Source organism: Mobula birostris, chromosome 3 (genome assembly GCF_030028105.1).
Source record: "Mobula birostris isolate sMobBir1 chromosome 3, sMobBir1.hap1, whole genome shotgun sequence".
Classification (NCBI taxonomy): domain Eukaryota; kingdom Metazoa; phylum Chordata; class Chondrichthyes; order Myliobatiformes; family Myliobatidae; genus Mobula; species Mobula birostris.
Window position 1 is genome coordinate 153,326,574 of NC_092372.1, and position 21,472 is coordinate 153,348,045.

General features: G+C 41.2%; 1 protein-coding gene across 12 annotated transcripts in view; it reads right to left on the bottom strand.

The window, feature by feature from the left end:
• Nucleotides 1-21,472, bottom strand: part of invs (inversin) — a 276,292-nt gene that overhangs the window by 57,517 nt on the left and 197,303 nt on the right. For all 12 annotated transcript variants that reach the window (XR_011885432.1, XR_011885430.1, XR_011885431.1 and 9 more), the window contains one exon: nt 12,317-12,526. Coding sequence is in view for 9 of the 12 variants with exons in the window: in XM_072253505.1 (XP_072109606.1) it covers nt 12,317-12,526 (210 nt within the window). In the remaining 3 variants the exon portion in view is untranslated. The remainder of the gene's footprint in view (nt 1-12,316; nt 12,527-21,472) is intronic.

Genomic DNA, 21,472 nt, shown 5'->3' on the forward strand with positions numbered 1-21,472 from the left:
AAACCCCAAAAGGTCAAATAGAAAATTCCTGATACATGTAAATGTATATCTATATACTACTAAAACTCTCATGCTCTGTCTGTCTGTTTGTCTGTTTGTGACCTCCAATTAGTGCAAACAGTGCATTACAGTGGCATTTTTTTTGGCTAAATCGAATTAAAATGCGCTAACTTACAGAATGCAGGCAAAGCTCAGGGTTATATATTCGTATAAAATTGCTCATTCACCAAAAATCAACAGGTTGCTTTTCACCCGAGACCCGATCGGCCATCATGGAAATCAGGACGCCACAGCCCGACGCACGCCCATGGCAAGCCTCAGCAGTGCCCCACGATGCTCACAGAGCCACTTCCACCTTCCATGGAGACCACGACGCCACAGCCCGACGCATGCTCACGGCCAGCCTCAGCAGCTTGGAGGCTTTGGTGTTACTGCTTCCTATCTTCTATCAAGCATTAGGGTAAAAATATATGGATAGCCTAATTATGCCATATGGAAAGAGAAGGGGGACATTATGGTCAAGAGATGATGCGAAACTTCGTCGGGAAGCGGCAAGGAGAGGGAGAGAACAACATTCGGATGAGGCCAGGGCCGCACGACTCCAGGATCAAAGAGTCAGGACAAAAAAGATGAGAGAAGACGAGACAGAGGAGGACAGGCATGCATGTCTCCAAAATGACAGCAATAGGCACAGACAGAGGAGAGAACAAGAATCCGATCAGGCCAGGGCCGCACGACTCCAGGATCAGGGGGAAAGAACATATGATACAAGAGGTGAAGAGACGAAGGATGAAAGGGCTGCGCGTCTCCAGAATGACAAAAACAGGCAGAGGAGGAGGAGAGAGGAAGAGACAGAGGAGAAAAGGAAAGATCAACTCGAGAATATGTGGCACAGAGTAATTATTGTGAAAGTTGCCGAAGATGACAATGGCCGCTTTCGACGACAATACCTCGACAGAGAAAGAGCAAGGCAAAATGCACAACTCGCATGCCGTCACATTTCTGTTGATGTTGGTTCGATGATCAGAGTATGCCCTCACTGTCGTGCCTTCCTGTTCACTGGAGAAACCACACATTTCTGCTGTATGAAGGGAAAGGTCAGGATAGGCAATTTGTAGCCTCTACCTAATGAACTCCTCAATTTGTACAGCAATGATGAACCTATTGCAAACGAGTTCAGGAAGAACATCAGATAATACAATTGCCTCTTCCAAATGACATCCTTTGGTGCCAAAGAAGTCATTCCAACTAGGAATCGATGGAATCCTTCTGTGATTATTCAAGGCCAAATCCATCATTACATCGGACATTTAATTCCATACTCGACCCAGCAACCCCAATTCCTTCAAATTTACTTCATGGATATTTAATGTTCATTCTGGTCACATATTTGTCTTGCCAAGTGTCTTTCTTCTCTAATAAGCTGAGTTTTTCTTCTTTAATTTCCAAATCAAAGAGATAGCAATAGCATTCAGGAAAATTTAATGTTCATTCTGGTCACATCAGACTGCACTACCCTTCTCTCAAAGGGTGCCCCAACGGGTCACCCCATTGTCTAGTGGCAAATAAAGTTGATCCTTGATATGATGGTTAAAAAATGCCTACAGATGTTGGCATTCATTAGCTGTGGCATACTGACAGAGCATGGAGATCATGATATAAACCTTATAAAACTTTGGTTAACCCACAGCTGGGAACCATAAGGAGGACGTGAAAAAGCAGTGAGGATGCAGCTGAGATCTAGCAGTATGTTGTCTAGCATGGAACATTTCAGTTATGAGGAGAGACTGAGTCGGCTGGGAGAACCTGATAGAAATATACAATATTAAACAAAGCACAGTTGGACAAGAGAAACACTTCCTCATAACAGACACCTCTCAAGCAGAGGGCATAAGTTTAAGATGACAAGCAGGAGGATTAGAGGGAATCTGAGGAAAATGTTTTCTCACCCAGAGGAAGACTGCAATCTGCAGTGCCTTGACTGAGAGATGGTGAAGGCTCATACAACATTAAAATAAATCTGGAGAAGCACTAGAATCACCAAGGCATAGATGGCTTAAGTGTTGATAAGTGGAATTTGTACAGATGGGTGCGTGACGGTTGACGTGGACATAATAGGCTGCAGGGTCTGTTTCTGTTTTATGTAATCAGTTTCCACCCTCCATTGTGCCACTAAAGCAGCAACAAGGAGTAGAATTATCTGTTTACATTTCTCTCTTATGTTCTTGTCCTTCATTGTTCCCTCAGCTGAGATCATCCACGAACCTGGAATTTTATAACATCTTATTGGCATACTGTGTAATTCATCAATTCATTTGAGCTATAAAAGAACCATGAAATAGTATTCATTAATAATCAAAACACATATTAAAAAGGAAGAGAGGTGTAAACATTTTGAGTGATTATGTAGTCAGTTACTTTAAAAGGCATTAAACAGTCATACCATGCCTGCTATAGTGAATATGGTCTATGCCCTGTACACTCTGGAGAATTTCAATCACCATGGAGGGAGGATGCAATATTTCTGCAATAAACTTTATTTACCCTCAAAACAACTCAATGTAATATTTGGAGGTAAGCCAGTTTCAAGTTGTAAAGAAAAGTCTGTTAAATTATTTGCATGAAAATCTGACATTTTTACACCACTGGTTGTATAACATAAGCATGAAAATAACATAAATGTTTGAATTTAGAACTTCACAATACCAAAATTCATGCAAAAAGAAAACCAGAAGGACTAAGCTGATGTGCAAGTGGAGTCATGCCTCAAAACTGAAGAATTAGGTCTACAAATATGCTGGGTTGGCCTGTGTTACACCAAACACAATGTACAATCTGCAACTCACAAGTAGCACAGGCATATGCTAACATTGCTTGTCACATGTAACCCCAGACATCATATCTCCTTATCTCTGTCGTTGCTGTTTGTCTGCAATTCATCAATAGAATTTTACAGATAGCAAATGTTATATTATTTAGAATTATTCTGCTGGTGGTTGATTGATTTATGTTAGTACATCAAAATGTGATTGTCAACAGATGAGCAGAAACTCCAGCGGACGACAGGCTACTTGTGTAATGTGCCATCAGCATTTTCCAAGATCCATGCCAATGACAACTGTTATCTGTTCAGGACTACCTGTCAAGGTAGACTCCAAACTTTACTTTCATTGCTATTTGGTTATACTTGCTCCACAGAAGGAATTAATTAAACCCAGTGCCTTGCATCCATTCAAATGATCTTTGAGTATCAAGCAGTAGTAAATCAAGGCTACTGGACCTGCTGTGTTGTCTAGAAGACATTTCATCCGAGAGGCTTCTTCAGTTCTGATCCATGGTGGGTAGTTTTCTGGCTTTCTGTGAGTTTTTTAAAAGGTATAGCAACCACATGAGGGTCGTTAGGAGTCGTAGAGTAATGAGAGGGTCATTAGTCTTATCTTTTCATGAATGGTGTGAACTGTTGTTGGAATGGCAGGTAGAGATGTAAGGACTTCATTGTAAGTATCTGATAGATTCCTTTTCTCAGGGATGGGTTTTCCAGTTTGACACAATGGCTTGTTTAACGGCTCTTTCAAACCACCTGTCCTCCTTGTCGAAAACATGCACATTGTTATCACCTCTGCGACTTTTAATGTCCCTCATGCGATTGCTATACCTTTAAACAACTCAGGTTACGTCCACACTACGCCAGATAATTTTGAAAGCGCTGGTTTCGAGTATAAACAATAGGCGTCCACACTAAGCGTTTTTCAAAATATCTCTGTCCACGTTAGACGGATATTTGGGCGAATCTCCTCCTACTGGGCATGCGCAAGACACACAGAAAACAAGTGAAGAGGAAATGGTATACTTGGTGCACATTTGTCCAGTTACAGAGTAGAAAAAGTTAAAAGGAATTGCTGTTGGCTCTCGCGCAGGAGGACTTAAAACTAAAAAAAACAAATACTGGAGCGTATGGAGGCAACCGACAGGGAGTTCACAGACAGTATGACCTGGCTGACGGCGAACATTGAAAAACTGACTAACTCTGTTGCATTAATAAGGTACCTTGTTAAATATATAAAAATATATCTGCATCAGTGTTATCTTGTATTTCCACACAATGTTACATTAGGCTGTTACGCATCTATTGTCAGAGAAGTACTTGCATAAATAGGTAAACTACCTTGGTTCTTGGTTCTTGATCCTCCAAAATATTCTGCATGGAATTTAAACTGGAGGTGGCAGAGGGTGTTTTCTTGTCCTTACCGTCATACAAGCAAGGACAGAAAACAGGGCAAAGTGAGTATACTTATTTATTCAGTAAGCTATGGGTCAAAGTATTTGGTGAGTACATTTCTAACTCTTCTGGCTTCAGTCTCATTGCCGTCCGTTCTGAAATTGTTAGGTTCTGCGAAGCGCAGAATCAAATATCGCTGTGATGATTGTATCAATTGTTTGGCGACAATAAAGTAGTGATAATCATAATAATAATAAAACAATGAAATGCCGTGCTGCTGCCATCTGTTGTGGCACGTCATGACAGCGGTTTTAAAAAGCTCCGTTTACCCCGCACACACTGCAACAGATATTAGGCGTTTTCAGATTTATTCACTCTGGAGACCGTTTCTGAAAATCTCCATTTTCGGGGGCTGAAAACGCCGTTTCAGTGTGGACGTAAGGTCAAAATGAAGAGAAAAAGCTTCGTTTTCAAAATTATCCAGCGTAGTGTGGGCGTAGCCTCAGAGTTTAGAAACTGGAAAACTACCCACCATGCAACAGAACTGAAGAAGCCTCTTGGATGAGTGGAGAAACGTCTTCTAGACAATGGAGAAAGGTCTTCTAGACAACACAGCAAGTCCGGTTGCTCTGATTTACTACTGATTGATATACAATGACCTGGATGACTGAGAACCTTCACAGACATATTTATGCTTGAGTGCTAGCAGATGATAACCAACAGCATTCCCTGTGGTTCTAATCAGAATATCTACTATTAAGTATAATTATTGACACAAATTAAATAGACTGTGATTCTTCTTTCACAGTAATTTGGGAAATAGATTCAAGCATCTTACTCCTCATGTCTATCAGTAAAATCAATCCCCAGCAGTTATAATCGAGTCTTAAACATGACAAAAAAACTGACGTCTGCAGTTAGACAGATAGCCTACACAAAACAAGGCCACATTATCTCCATTTCATGGAATCATGAACTAAGTACAGTCGTGAAAGATAATTATCCAAAATTAGTGCTAATATAGTGCTTTATAAGCCAAATCAGAGAACAAAATTACGATCTGATAATCATTCTTTGATCCACTTGGAAAATTTGACCACAACACTAGATACCCTCAGTTCTTCTCATATAAAATACAATTGCTGACTGAGATTCTGTAGAAGAGATAACTTGAGGAGGAAGGCATTATTTTGTCCTCACTCTGTCTATCTCTCTCCCATGCAATGAAAATTGCAAGTGATCCCAAATTGGGAGGTGGAAAGGCAGTAGGGGTCAGGCAGGGAAGAGGAAGAATAAAACAACTCAGGGCAATGGACAAAACTGTGTTGTACCATGGAGCTAAAATCTTTGCGATATCAAACATGCACAAGTCATCTGAAAGGACAGGACAGAAGAAACTAAAAACAAATGCCCAAAAAATAAATGCAAGAACTACTATATAAAATTATCACATGCACACAGATTTCAGTGCAAATAACACACCAACTTCCTGCTGTCTGCTCGTTTAAATAACTTTAAGGTTCAGCCAGAGCAAACCAGGCTGCTGATGTGCTATGTGAATCAGCAGATGGCCTGTAGCTTGCACCTATTCTGAAAGGGAAGGTGCAACATTTCACTTATGCAGTTAGTGAAACCAACTTGAAAAACAATTAAAAAAGGCACAAAATGGAAGAGTAAACTCCAAGTTTTATGGATATTTCACCGGATGGCATTGCAGAAGAGACACAACATTGAGGAAATGCCCTGTATCTGTAGAGGCCAGGAGATCCTCCAGAGACCTGTTGTGGTCAGTGCTCAGAATACAGCTGAAACACCTAATTCTGCAGTGGCCTCACAACAGGAGTGGGGTGGTCAAAGTCAGTGAAAACATTTTCGAATACCATGTTCCATAAACTGTAGCCCTAAGACCAATGCCCCATTATTCCAACAATTACCTTCCAACAATATCCATCAATGAGGACAGACTCAATGGGCTAATTTCAGGTCAGTGTGGGGAGGGTGAGAGTAGATTTTCAGGATAGCACATATGTCAGGAGACAAAGTTGCAAATAAGCTTATCATCAATGGATTCAGATCAGGTCCACAATGATAAGGCTACACATGGGTATATGCACTCAGTGGCCACTTTATTAGTTATTCCTGTAGACCTGCTCATTAATGCAAATATCGAATCAGTCAATCATGTGGCAGCAACTTAATGCATAAAAGCATGGGGACATGGTCAAGAAGTTCAGTTGTTGTTCAGACCAAACATCAGAATGGGGAAGAAATGTGATCTAAGTGACTTTGACTGTGGAATGATTGTTGGTGCCAGACGGGGTGGTTTGAGTGTCTCAGAAATGGAGATGAGGAGGAACTGCTTTCCCCAGAGTGGTGAATCTGTGAAATTCTCTGCCCAATGAAGCAGTGGAGGCTACCTCAGTAAATATATTTAAGACAAGGTTGGATAGGTTTTTGCATAGTATGGGAATTAAGGATTAAGATCAGCCATGATCTTATTGAATGGCGGAGGAGGTTCGATGGGCCAGATGGCCTACTCCTGCTCCTATTTCTTGTGTTCTTATGTAGAAACTGCTGATCTCCTGGCACAAAAAAAAATCCAGTGAGCAGCAGTTTTGTGGGCAAGCATGTCTTATTAATGAGAGAGATCAGAGGAGTATGCCCAGACGTGTTCTAGCTGACAAAGAGGAGGAAATAACTCAAATAACCATGCGATGAAACAGTGGTGAGCAGAAGAGCATTTCTGAATGCACAACACTTCAAACCTTGAGGTGGATGGACTACAGCAGCAGAAGACCACAAACATACACTCAGTGACCACTTTATTAGGTATAGGAGGTACCTTCTAAAGTGACCACTGAGTGCATTCTGGATGGATGGGGAAATCTATAAGAGAGCTCACTTTTGGTGTCAAGGAGCACAGATTAGTCAGGAAAGTCAAATCTCCATCGGAGATTTGCTAATTCATTCAGTGGGGAAAGTAAAGGACTATGGGTATTAAGAATTTTAAATAATGTAAGATGGTGTACAGAGATGTTCCACAAGGCTCAGAGTTAGTAGCATTGCTTTCCATAGTTTGGCCAGAAATGTACGGACTATAATTTAAAAGTTGGTTGATGACACGAAAATTTGCACCACATTTGAAAGGAGAACAACTGGAAGCTAGAGAATGATAAAAAAAAAATACTGATCATAAGTAAAAATAAGGCAAAAGGAATCCAACCAGACAAAGTGTGAAGTAATACATTATAAAATAGACACACAATTATGATTAATGCGAATGTACTGAACGTAAAGAAACTGATGGATCATGGCAGCAAATGCAGACTGAATCCTGAGGATAACAGGAAAGAAGGTAGTTAAACCAGCATACAAGATACTTGCCTATATTAATTGATGGGGGTCATGCTGAAATTTTGAAAAAATTATGGTCTACTTCATAGATAACACCGTAGGCCAAGGGTTCCCAACCTTCTTTATGCCATGGAGCAGTACCATTAAGCAAGGGGTTCGGGAACCCCGGCAGTAGGCACACTGCAAATGTATGTACGGGTTCAACACTGGAATCATAAAGTCAAGAGATAGCTCTTGTTGCAACTTTTTAGCTTGGTGTGGAAATTCATACATCAATGGTACAGCATCCTATGGAGAAAATAAATGTATCATGTCTGCTGCTTTGATACCACCATTGTTGAATATAACAGCCGAATATTCAAAGATTACTGTCCTCAAATGTGAGTGGAATCAATGGCACTCTAGATCATTAGGAAGACTGTAATTCTGGCAAAACTACTTGCTTGACCTGACTGCAGCTGGCTGAGAAGAGAAAAAAGAGTTTTCAACCTTCTTAAAATAAACAGCTTCTGTATCACTTGTGCGTGTTGCCAGTATGAAAACTGGGTAAGCTGGACAAAACTCCAACTCCAACATGGGAGGTACTTGTGTATTGGTGGATCTTACCTGTACAACCACTGTAAAAGAGATCCTCACACTTCCATGAGTGCAACTACTGGTGAATAATCTACTATAAGCCTACGGACTCTCACAGCTATCTGGACTATTCCTCTTCTCACCCTGTCTCTTGCAAAAACGCCATCCCCTTCTCACAATTCCTCCGTCTCCGCCGCATCTGTTCTCAGGATGAGGCTTTTCATTCTAGGACGAGGGAGATGTCTTCATTTTTTAAAGAAAGGGGCTTCCCTTTCTCCACTATCAACTCTGCTCTTAAACGCATCTCCCCCATTTCACGTACATCTGCTCTCACTCCATCCTCCCGCCACCCCAGAATAGGGTTCCCCTGGTCCTCACCTACCACCCCACCAGCCTCCGGGTCCAACATATTATTCTCCGTAACTTCTGCCACCTCCAACGGGATCCCACCACTAAGCACATCTTTCCCTCCCCCCCTCTCTCTGCATTCCGCAGGGATCGCTCCCTTCACAACTCCCTTGTCCATTCGTCCCCCCCATCCCTCCCCACTGATCTCCATCCTGGCACTTATCCATGTAAGCGGAACAAGTGCTACACATGCCCTTACACTTCCTCCCTTACCACCATTCAGGGCCCCAAACAGTCCTTCCAGTTGAGGCAACACTTCACCTGTGAGTCGGCTGGGGTGATATACTGCGTCCGGTGCTCCCGATGTGGCCTTTTATATATTGGTGAGACCCGACGCAGACTGGGAGACTGCTTTGCTGAACATCTACGCTCTGTCCGCCAGAGAAAGCAGGATCTCCCAGTGGCCACATATTTTAATTCCACATCCCATTCCCATTCTGACATGTCTATCCACAGCCTCCTCTACTGTAAAGATGAAGCCACACTCAGGTTGGAGGAACAACACCTTATATTCCGTCTGGGTAGCCTCCAACCTGATGGCATGAACATCGACTTCTCTAACTCCCGCTAGGCCCCACCTCCCCCTCGTACCCCATCTGTTACTTATTTTTATGCACACATTCTTTCTCTCACTCTCCTTTTTCTCCCTCTGTTCCTCTGAATATACCTCTTGCCCATCCTCTGGGCCCCCCCCCCCTGTCTTTCTTCCCAGACCTCCTGTCCCATGATCCTCTCGTATCCCCTTTTGCCTATCACCTGTCCAGCTCTTGGCTCTATCCCTCCCCCTCCTGTCTTCTCCTATCATTTTGGATCTCCCCCTCCCCCTCCAACTTTCAAATCCCTTACTCACTCTTCCTTCGGTTAGTCCTGACGAAGGGTCTCGGCCTGAAACGTCGACTGTACCTCTTCCTAGAGATGCTGCCTGGCCTGCTGCGTTCACCAGCAAATTTGATGTGTGTTACTGGTGAATAAAGTGGTATAGCCAATGAAGGCCACGGGCATGTGCTCCTGCATTGCTCACCTCAAAAATAGATGTAGCACTCTGCTCTCAGAGGAATACGTACAACTTCACAATGACCATTTTCAATTTCCCCACTGCCTACTCTCACAGGTTGGCCAGGTCTGCATACTCTCCTCTCATTTTCCCTGTTACTCTGCACTCTGCAAAGTACAGCTACCAAAGTTTCTCTAGTCATGAAGCAACTACAATGCTGTGTAAAACTTTTAGTCTGCACAAACCTCATTAATTCCAGGTACATCATTCCTTGCAGTTTGGAAACTACATTAACCAATACATTTGTACCAATGAAGCAGCATCTAAATTGTGTGCAGGTCATGATTGCTTTACGACAAGCAGTTAGAAGTGCAAATTTGGGGAAATGTTGGGTGTCCGTCCTCCTGTTAAATCCTTGTTCACCTGTTCATGGCAACATGCTGAACACATGGCTGTAACTGCATGGCTGCAATCCAATTTGACAATACAAAACAACACTGCTAGTTAACAGGCACCAGGATCTGCCTACTATGAACGTTCTTATCAGGTGCTAGCTTTGCACTTGCTAAATCCTCACCAACTTTCTTTGACAATGTGCTGACCTACATTGGAAACGCATAAAAACCACTGGCCTCCACAATGCTCACAAGTTGTGCTACACAACCGAGCTTTGTAGCACCACACATTGCACCAGAAAAAAATGTGGATGGTGTGGAGGGGGTATTGAGGTTTGAGATGATACCTTGTAAAATAATGTATGAAGATATCAAAATGAACCAAGGAGGAAAATTATATGGAAAGCCATTGAAATTTCAGAACAAAACAAAATGTTACACGATTGTCATGCTTTAGCAAATTTGTTGGTTTTCCAAATTTCTTTTACAAGCACCAGGATTCCCCTGACTTCAACATGTAGATAGCGAACTGTTGCATTTTTGGATTATCTAGTGTATCGAACAGTTGTAACGTCCAAGATGTTTATGCAATTATGAACACGGGAGATATATTTCCAAATGGAGGAAGAAAGTAAGACAAACCATTATCCTAAAATAATCCTATGAATACCTATTACAGCACAGAAGTGGAAATCACAAATTTTGAATTTTAAATTTGCTAAATGACACATACAGTTCCTGTACTATGACAGGTATTTTACACTGTAATTATAATGCTACAAGTGGCCTGGATTTTGCTGTAACAAACAATGGAAAGCACAACTAAATCTTTGGACAGTACCATATGTTTCAATTTTAATTGTGCAGCTATACAGAAATTTAAATGTTCTTTCTTTTTTCATTTTATTACCTTCTAGGTTATTTACCAATCTCATTAGTTAACTCAATAGGAGGACACCTGAGTCCTCAAGCTTGTGCTGTCAAATGTGTTCCAGTCTTACCTGCTCAAAGACATTATTTATTGTGCTAGAGAAAACAGAAGCACAGTTAATATAGGAACTACTGATGTAAGTAAGGAACAGCCTTCAAATGTCTTCTACTGAATGTACTGATACTCAAAGGAGTAATTTTATAAAAAAATTACATGGTGCAGCTGCAAAAGCAACAATCACTCTATGAAAAACAGCAGCTGTAATGTCACAGCTCACAGCCACATTAATGACTGGGAAACGGATTACTATATTTATATGAAACCATGAACGATTCCTCAACATCTATATGTATGTGAAGACATTTGTTTAATACTAGGGCAGAACAAATGAGACATGACCATGAAGTATTCAGAAATCAGAAAGCCAACGTATAAGGGAACAAAGAGACAACAGCGATAAAGGCCTATGTTACTTAACTCCATGACATGTCAAAATCCTAAGGCATGTCACCGATGAAATCAGGGCAAGGGTGATCAATGGTCTACAGAGAGGAAAATAAACCAGGTGCTGAAGAGAAATCATTGATACTGGGAAATGATAGATGAATGGTGCAGGCATTAGAATGTCTGGATCTTAGAGTTAAGGTACTTGGCACCACTGAAAAGCAGATGTCTTCTGTATCAGACTTATACACAGACCATGGCATGTCCCTGATGGATCCCAATTTCAACAAAAATGGTTATGGTCACATTTGATAGGCTGTAACCATCTACCATGTAATATCATTGTATGTAAGGAATATAACCTCTGGATCTTTTATTTGCACCTTTTTTACTACTTCCATGAAACTCTGGCTGTTTGAAGCAGCCGCTTAATTGAGCCAAAATGTACCAGTCCCAATGTATCCCAATTAACTGTAATCCACTGTATTATCCTTTCACCATTTAAAGCACAACCTTATCTAACTTTTGAGGAATAATTTATTATCTTGTCACTGACCATATTAAAACTTATTGTCCCTGAACTGAGCAAGCAGATAAGAGTCAGGCACATTAATACGTCTGGAGTCACATATAGATCATACAGCAGTTATGGTAAGGTAACAGATTTCCTTCTCTGAAAGACATTAATAAACCTATTTTTTTTTACACAGCAATCCAGTTATTTCATGCTGACCATTACTGAAACTAGCTTTCATTTTAAATAACACATTTATTTGATTGCATGTATTTAAACAAACAGCTACCATACTGGGATTCAAACTTAAGTCTCTGGATCACGGATGGAACTCTGGTTGCTAGTCCACTAACTTAACCAGTACAGTATACTACTGTACCTCTATGTCTCTGCACTCTTGCCTCCTTTTGCTGATACGTATATATTTTTTAAACTCATAGCATGAAATTTGAACATACTACTAATGAGGCATAACACTCACTTGGCAGCATCCTTTCGAAGTTGTTCATGTTTCATGAGAAGATTTTTTCTTTCTTGGAAAGCCTTACGAACCAGATAACCCTTATAAACAGCCTGGACTTTGGAAGCAGCAATGTCCTGAATGGCAGCAATAGAGAGTGCTCCATGTTCCAGCATATACTGGATTACCTCCTGATGTTCTCCAAGCAGGGCATAATCAAGAGGAGTGAACCTGAAAAAAATACAACAGCAGAGTAAGCATTTTTAAAATCTAAGACTCAAAATCTTATTAAATTTTACATTATATGTAGACAGATTCTTGGTCACTGCTCACAAATTCCATCTACTAGTCCTGGTTGAAGTAGTTAATTTTCAGACATGTTGTCAGTACTAATTAAGGAAATGTCTTTAAATGGTACTAAAAACAAACTACAGTAGGAACTCTGTGAATCAAACAGCATCAGTGGTGTGGGAGGGGGCTGTGCTGGGTGGGGAAGGAATTTTCCACCTTGCAGGTTAAAACCCTGCATCTGCAGTGTCTTGTCCCTCATCTTTAAATAGCATTCTGAAAGTGAATTGAAAAAAAACATTTATTGAGATTGTAAGCGCTGGGCCATTGCTTGAAGAGCTTACTTCTAGCAGCACATTTGGTCCCCTTTCTCTTAAGAATTCAGCCACCTACACAATAGCTTCAAAATTCATCAGAAAGAGTTATTGAGCGTGTCTTGTCTTGCTTGATCCACAGTCAATTACAGAAGACTAGAAGCAACACAGCTTCAAAATAATTTAACCTAAGAGCGAAACGGAGAAGAGACAGAGAGAAACACAAAGGGAAGGAATTAAGAAAAAGATAAGGGTATAAAGGAAATGATCAGAGAGTGAGGGAGGAGGGATGGAGTCGAGACAACAAAGGAAAAGAGAGAGATGGAAAGGAATGCAGAAGAGAAAAGAGAAAATCGTAGAAGCAAATATGAGATACACTTTCAGAATATCTGCTTATTAAGCTTAGTTTTAAGATAGATAGATCCTTTTTTGATCCCAAAGGAAATTACAGTATTACAGTAGCAGAAGAAGTGCACAGATATACAAATATTAGAAGAGAAGGAAGAAAGAATAAAAAATAAGTTACCTCAAACAGTCTAACAGTAGGGGATCATCACTTGCTCAGCTTTAAGTTGACTCATTATAGAGCCTAATGGCCAAGGGTAAGAATGACCTCATATAGTGCTCTTTGGAGCACCACAGTTGTCTTAGTCTATTACTAAAAGTGATTCTCTGTTCAGCCAAGGTGGTATGCAGACGGTGAGAAACAGTGTCCAGAATTGCCAGGATTTTCCATAGGGTCATTTGTTCTACCACAGCCTCCAGTGTGTCCAGTTTGACTCCTATAACAGAGCCAGCCTTTCTAATCAGTTTATCGAGCCTGTTGGTACCACCCGTGTTGCTGCCATTGCCCCAGCACACCACTGCATAGAAGACTGTACAGGCGATAACAGACTAGTAGAACATGTGAAGGAGAGGCCTGCACACTCCAAAGGACCTCAGTCTCCTCAGAAGTAGAGGCAACTTTGGCCCTTCTTGTTGGTGCTCCACTCAAGTCTGTCATCCAGGTGCATCCCCAGGTACTTGAAGGTCCTCACCACATTCAAATCCTCACCATCAATAGTAACAGGGAGCAATGCAGGCTTAGCTTTCCTAAAGCCCATTATCATCTCCTTTGTCTTACTGGCACAGTGGTGTCAAGAAAATAACCTCTCCCTCAATGTTGCAAAACCAAAGGACCTGGTTGTGGACTACAGGAGGAATGGAGACAGGCTAACCCCTTTTTGACATCAATGGATCTGGGGTTGAGAGGGTGAACAGCTTCAAGTTCCTGAGTATAAACATCACCGAGGATCTCACATGGTCTGCATATACTTGGCTGTGTGGTGAAAAAGGCATAACAGTGCCTCTTTCACCCCAGACAGTTGAAGAAGTTTGGTACGGGCCCCCAGATTCTAAGAACTTTCTACAGGAGCACAATTGAGAGCATCCTGATTGGTTGCATTACTGCCTGGTGAGGGAACTGTACTTCCCTCAATTGCAGGACTCTGTAGAGAGGGGTGCGGACAGCTCAGCGCATCTGTAGATGTGAACTTCCCACTATTCAGGACATTTACAAAGACAGGTGTGTAAAAAGGACCTGAAGAATCATTGGGGATCAGAGTCACCCCAACCACAGACTGTTCCAGCTGCTACCATCTAGGAAATGGTACAGCAGCATGAAAGCCAGGACCAAGAGGCTCCGGAACAGCTTCTTCCACCAGGCCATCAGACTGATTAATTCACGCTGATACAATTGTATTTCTATGTTATACTGACTATCCTGTTGTACATACTATTTATTATAAATGACTATAAATCACACATTGCACATTTAGATAGAGACATAACATAAAGATTATTACTCCTCATATATACGAAGGATGTAAGTAATAATCAACTCAATTCAATTCAAAGTTGAGCTGCAGATGATTCAGCTTGCACCATTGACAAATAACAGAAACATTAAGAACTTGTTCCTAAAGTTATGGGTAATTCATGCCTGATGTGTTTCTCTTCAATGCAAATGCTGGTCAAAAATAAGTGGAAGGTTTAAGAGGTGTTTAGACAAGCACACGAACAAATAGGTGGGATTAAGTGAATGGTCAGGATAGATATCATGGGCCAAAGGACCTGTTCCCACACTGTTCTGTTCTGTGTTCTAATGGAAAAGGATAATCAAAGGCAAAAGACTGCGTTTGCTGAAAACCTGACATAAAAACAGAAGACTCTGGAATAAGTCACTATCTCTGCACAAGAAATAAAGTTTAAGTGACTTGTAATTCAGCATTCAGTATTGTGGCTGAGATTTGAAAGAAACTTAATCGCCTGTAGTTACTTATTTTCTTTCTGAAAAGATATTTTATTCAAATAAATTTAAGGCTCATTCAGTGACTGAAGGGTATGCTGCAAACTGATCGGTTTGCTCAAAGAAGCATGGGAGGCAGAAGTACAAGGCCTCTCAATGTCATAAGTTCTCCAGTCTGAAGAACTTTTTTTTTTGTTTTTGCCTCTCTCTGACAATTTAGTTCAATGGAAAACTCAACAGCAATTGTTACAAATCTTTGTTGTTTTGCTTAAAAGATAATGTACAACCAGATTTTACTGTGTCAGTTATGCCAGCCAATTATTAGGTACTGCGCTGAATCCAGCTCAACAAAATTCCACAGAAAATTGCATTAAATTTGTACGTCATCATTGTTGATAACATCAACCTGTTTAAGTGCTCAGGACTCCTTAGGGAACCATTTTTTTCACTAGTTATACATGCACAAAATTATCTATCACTTCCATGCCATTGCAAGCAACATGATTAAAATCTTGGCTGAGTAATTAATGTTTTATTTGAGTACTGCAGTGCAAAACATACTAAACATCAAGAAAAACTCCTACAAAAGTGGTAGTCTGCTGTTTTCTTACTTCCAGAGTACTGCATCAAGTACACTCTCATTTTTTTCTGCTACAGTATTACCACACAAATTATAACCATCTGAGTGGTAATCTAATGCTAGGAGTACTACGGGTCAGGGTGATGAACTTAGAGCATGGATCAATACATGGAACTATGATACTATGACAATTGCAGAGACTTATTTGAGGGAGGGTTCCAAAGGTTGTCACAGCCGGGTGGGACGGGGGTGGGTAGTGGGGATAAGCTCTCATTACCTAATAAATGCTCCCAATGGTGCATGTCTCAAATAACCTCCAACAACCAAGGCCAGCTCTTGGGCTTCAGGTGTGGCTTCGTTTCTAAGCTCAATGGAACCATTTCTACTGGCAGAAAAAGTGGCAAAAGCAGGAAAACGATGCTTTAAAGCCAATCGTTTCGGGCAGATGGGGCTCACCCACTGTGTTTGGCAGCACATCTAGAAGGAAAACTGATCTCAAACTCCGCTGCCTTGTGGCTATGTGCATTTATGGAGAAGGTTTTGGGAGTAAACTCTGAGGAAAGATCCAGAGCTAGAGTCCCTAAGGCAAGCCTATGTTAAATTTACCAGTGACTGGCAACTCCTGCAACGCTGCTGGTGCTAAACTGTGTCGGTCATTGCCATTCCTTTGGATTCATCAGCTGGGTGGAGAGGAGGACCCTACTGCATGGGCACAGCTTGTTCTTCATATCATATTACCCTGGCTTGCATATTGACTTTGACGCAGACTGCTAGAATGCAACATCCACGGTCGACCCTGACCACAGGAGGACCTCATGGTTGAGAGAGAAAGACAGGGCTGGATACTTAATGTTCCAGGGATTCAATGTTTTAGAAAAGCCACAGAGGGAATTAAAAATGTGGGGGGAGTTTCAATATTATTTTGGCCAAAGGGCCTGTTTCCAGGCCGTATAACCAGAATGAAGAATCTATGGGTAGAAACCTTAACCCTTCCTCCATTCACCTTAAACTGATGTCATCCGGCATTGGCCATTTCTGCTCTGGGAAGAAAGTGCTAACTGATTACTCTATCTATAATTGAATTGACTTTATTTCTTACATCCTTCACATACATAAGGAGTAAAAATCTTCACATTGTGTTTCCGTCTAAATGTGCAATGTGCAACCACAGTAATTTATAATAAATAGAACAGTCAATGTAATATAGAGGACACTCAAATCAGCGCGAGTTAATAGGTCTGATGGCCTGGTGGAAGAAGCTGTCCCGGAGCCTGTAGGTCCTGGCTTTTATGCTGCAGTACCATTTCCCGGATGGTAGAAGCTGGAATAGGTTGTGGTTGGGGTGACTCGGGTCCCCAATGATCCTTCGGGCCCCTTTTAACACACCTGTCTTTGTAAATGTCTGAATCATGGGAAGTTCATAACTACACCACTCTCTGCAGAATCCTGCGATTAAGAGAGGTACAGTTCCCATACCAGGCAGTGATGCAGCCAGTCAGGATGCTCTTAATTGTGCCCCTGTAGCACAGGGTGTAATAGGATTCTGGAGGCTGTAATAGTTCGATCTAAAACCAGTGTATTATGCCGAAACAATGTAGTCTACAATGGGATGAGGGAGGATTTGGCTAGTGTAGACTGGGAACACAGACTATATGGTGGTACGGTTGAGGAACAGTGGAAGACTTTCAAGGAGATTTTTCACAGTGCTCAACAAAAGTATATTCCAGTTAAAAGCAAGGACAGTAAGGGTGGGGAGCGCCAGCCTTGGGTAACTAAGGAAATAAAAGAAAGCATCAAACTAAAACCTTGTGCATACAAAGTGGCCAACAGTAGTGGGAAACTGGAAGATTGGGAAAACTTTAAAAAGCAACGAAGAACACTAAGTAAGCAATAAAGAAAGGGAAGCTAGATTATGAAAATAAACTAGCACAAAATATAAAAGCAGATAGTAAAAGATTCTATAATTATATAAAGCAGAAAAGGGTGGCTAAAGTGAACATATGTCCCTTGGAGAGCGAGAAGGGGGAATTGATATTGGATAATGAGAGATTGTGGTATGTTGAACACCAGGTGAATGAGTAGTCTTTGGGGTACTACAAATCTGTGTCTTTATTGATGCTTTGCTGCATGCTTGAGCGCTCGGTGGAGGATGCAGATGCTTTTTTTTGCTGGTGGGGAAGGGGGGTTGTTGCTTTGCTGCTGCTTACGTGTGGGAGGGGCAGTTACGGGGCTTTGGGGTTCTAACATTTAACTGTCATTCATTCTTTGGGGCACTCAGTTTTCGTGGATGTTTGCGAAGATAGAGAATTTCAGGGTGTATATTGTATACATTTCTCTGACATTAAATGTACCCATTGAATGACTACTTTGTGCCAGTCTTCACAGTGGAGGACATGTCTAACATGCTAAAGAGAGATGTTATAGATGAGATAGGAAGTAAGGACCTGGATACCATAGCTATCACTAAAGAGATAGTGGGTCTGATGATAGACAAGTCCCCTGGTCCTGTTGGAATGCATCCCAGGGTACTGAAAGAAATGACAGAAGTTATAGTAGAGGCTTTGGTGATAATTTACCAAAATTCTGGGCGGGTCCCGGTGGATTAGAAGACAGCGAATGTCACACCACTGTTCAAAAAAGGATGTAGGCAAAAGGCAGGTAATTATAGGCCAGTTATTTTAACATCTGTAGTTGGGAAAATGCTTGAAACTATCATTAAAGAAGAAATAGTGAGGCATCTGGAAAGAAATGGATCCATCAGGCAGACGCAGCATTGATTCAGCAAAGGCAGGTCCTGTTTAACAAACGTACTGGGGTTCTTTGAGGATATAATGAGCGCAGTGGATAGAGGGGAACAGATTGATATTATTTACTTGGGAGTTCCAGAAGGCATTTGATAAAGTGCCGCATAAAAGACTTATCCATAAAATAAGGATGCATAGAGTTCGGGGTGATGTATTAGTATGGATAGAGAATTGGTTAACTAATAGAAAGTACAGGACCCAATCACAACACAAAAGAGCAGAAATGTGTTTTCTGATTTCTACATTCATCTCAACTTTAGCGGAGCTGAATTTCAGAAACAGAAGAGTATCTACATAAAATGTAGAACTTATACAGTAAGCACAGTACGGGCCCTTCAGACAATGATGTAGCGACAATCCTTTAAACTACTCTAAGAACAATCTAACCCTTCCCTCCCACATAGCCCTCTACTTTTCTTTCATTCACATAGCGATACAAGAGCCACTTAGATGTTCCTAATGTATCTGTCTCTACCACCACCCCGGCAGTGTGTTCCATGTACCTACCACTCTCTGTGTAAAAAAAATGATGTTTGATATGTTGTCTATACTTTCCTCCAAACATCCTCAGGTATGCCCCCTCATACTAGCCATTTCTGCCCTGCAAAAAGGTTTCTGGCTAACCATTCAATCTACACCTCATATTGTCTTATACACCTCTATCATGTCACCTCTCATCCTCCTTCTTTTCAACTTGCTCAATCTATACTCATAAAGACATGGTTTCTAATCCAGGCAACATCCTAGTAAATCTCTTCTGCATCCTCTCTAAAACTTTGACATCCTTCCTATTCTGAGGTGATGAGAACTGAATACAATACTCAAGTGTGGTCTACCCAGAGGTATATAGAGCAGCAAAATTACTTCATCAACTTGAGTGACAAATTCGAGGGATCTATGTATGTGAACCCCAGCATCCCTCTGTTCATCCACATGGTTCAGAACCCTGCCATTAACCCTGTATTCTGCCTTTAAGTTCAATCTTTCAAACTAAATCACTTCACACTTTTCTGAATTGATTCTGCCGCTTCTTAGGCCAGCTCTGCATATGCTTCTATATCACATATTTAGTCCAGTGACCAACACAGAATTTCTACCCCTTATCTTTAAATGCAACACACAAGTCTCATGTAAATAATCAGCAACCTTAAATAATATCAATGTTTTGATGATTGAGTGGTTATTGGATCATGGGCAAAAAGCATTGTTCTTAAAATTATTTTTATTACAAGCTAGCTAATACCTGATGATCTAACAAACAACTTATTGTTATTTATAATCAGTTATTGTTTTGAAAGCTGGGGGGAAGTTGTCATCAGTTTGCTGAGGTTGACCAAACCACATAACAAGGCTCTCTGTTACTGAATTAATGCCGAAATCATAACTTTGAAAACTTCCTTCTGATTGTGGCACAGTGGTTCAATCTGAGGGACTGTTCTCCATCCACTCCAACAGCCAGCTGCTGATAGGTAGCAGACATTAGGGTTACGGAAACAGGCCCAACTGATCTATGCTGACTAAGATCCTCATCTAGGCTAATCCCATTTGCTTGTATTTCGCTCATATCCCTCTAAATCTTTCTTTTCCATGGATCAGTCCAAGTACCTTTTATTGTGGTTAATGTACCTGCCTCAACCACTGCCTCAGGCAGCTTACACCATATAATAACCACCCACTGGGTGAAAAGGTTGTCCCTCAGGTTCCTATTAAATCTCTCTCCTCTCACTTTAAACCACTGCCCTCTAGATATATGGTATTAGATTAAGAAATGCACAATTAAATCTACTAACTAGAAGCTTAATTAACTGATCAAATTATATATTATAACCTATTCTAATATGTTTTATTTACTCACATTGCTCCAAATCACTAAGTGCAATTACGAACAAAGCATGGCAATGGTTGAAGTTAGAAGTTTGTGAAGATTTGCTGCGACATCTAATACTTTGACAAACTTCTAAAGACGTGTAGTTGAGAGTATATTGACTGGTTGCATCACGGCCTGGTATGGAAACACCAATGCCCTTGAATAGAAACTCCTATAAAAATTAGTGGATACAGCCCAGTCCATCATGGTAGAGCCCTCCCTCCCCACCACTGGGCACCTCTATACAAAGCACTGTCACAAGAAAGCAGCATCCATCATTAAGGTCCCCCACCACCCAAGTCATGCTCTGTTCTCACTGCTGCCGTCAGGAAGAAGGTACAGGACCCTTGGGGCTCACAGTTCAAGAACAGTTATTACCACTCAGCCATCAGGCTCTTGAGTCAGTGGGGATAAATTCAACTTCACTCGCCCTCTCACTGAACTGTTCCCACAACCTGTGCATTCACTCACCCCATCACCGAACTGTTCCCACATCCCATGGACTCTCTTCATCTCACGTTCTCGACATTTATCACTTATTTATTATTATCTTTCTCTCTCTTTTGTATTTGTACAGTCTATTGTCTTTTGCACACAGGCTGTCTGTCCACCTTGTTGGGTGTAGTCTTTCAGTGACTCTATTACGGTTCTTGCATTTGCTAACTATGCCCGCAAAGAAAACAAATCTCAGGGTTGTATATACTCACATATATGTACTTTGATAATAAATTTACTTTGAACTTTGAACCCTCTCTCCTTCTGCTACCTACACAAATTAAGTCGGGTCAAACCAGTCGTGTGGACTGGCAGGTGGTGCTAACTCCAGGTGCTTAAAGGCTTACTTGTTGCTGATGGAGCGGGTGTAAACATGACTTCAAAATCCAGCTTTAAAAGACAAAGGTAATGTTGTCAGATTCCAAATCATGGCAAAGAATGTGGTTAATGAGAGACACATAATTTTTGAGGCAGTTTGAAAGATCAGGTAGATTGATTAATTTCACTAGGTGTGGAAACAAGAAACTAGAACAAAACCAAGG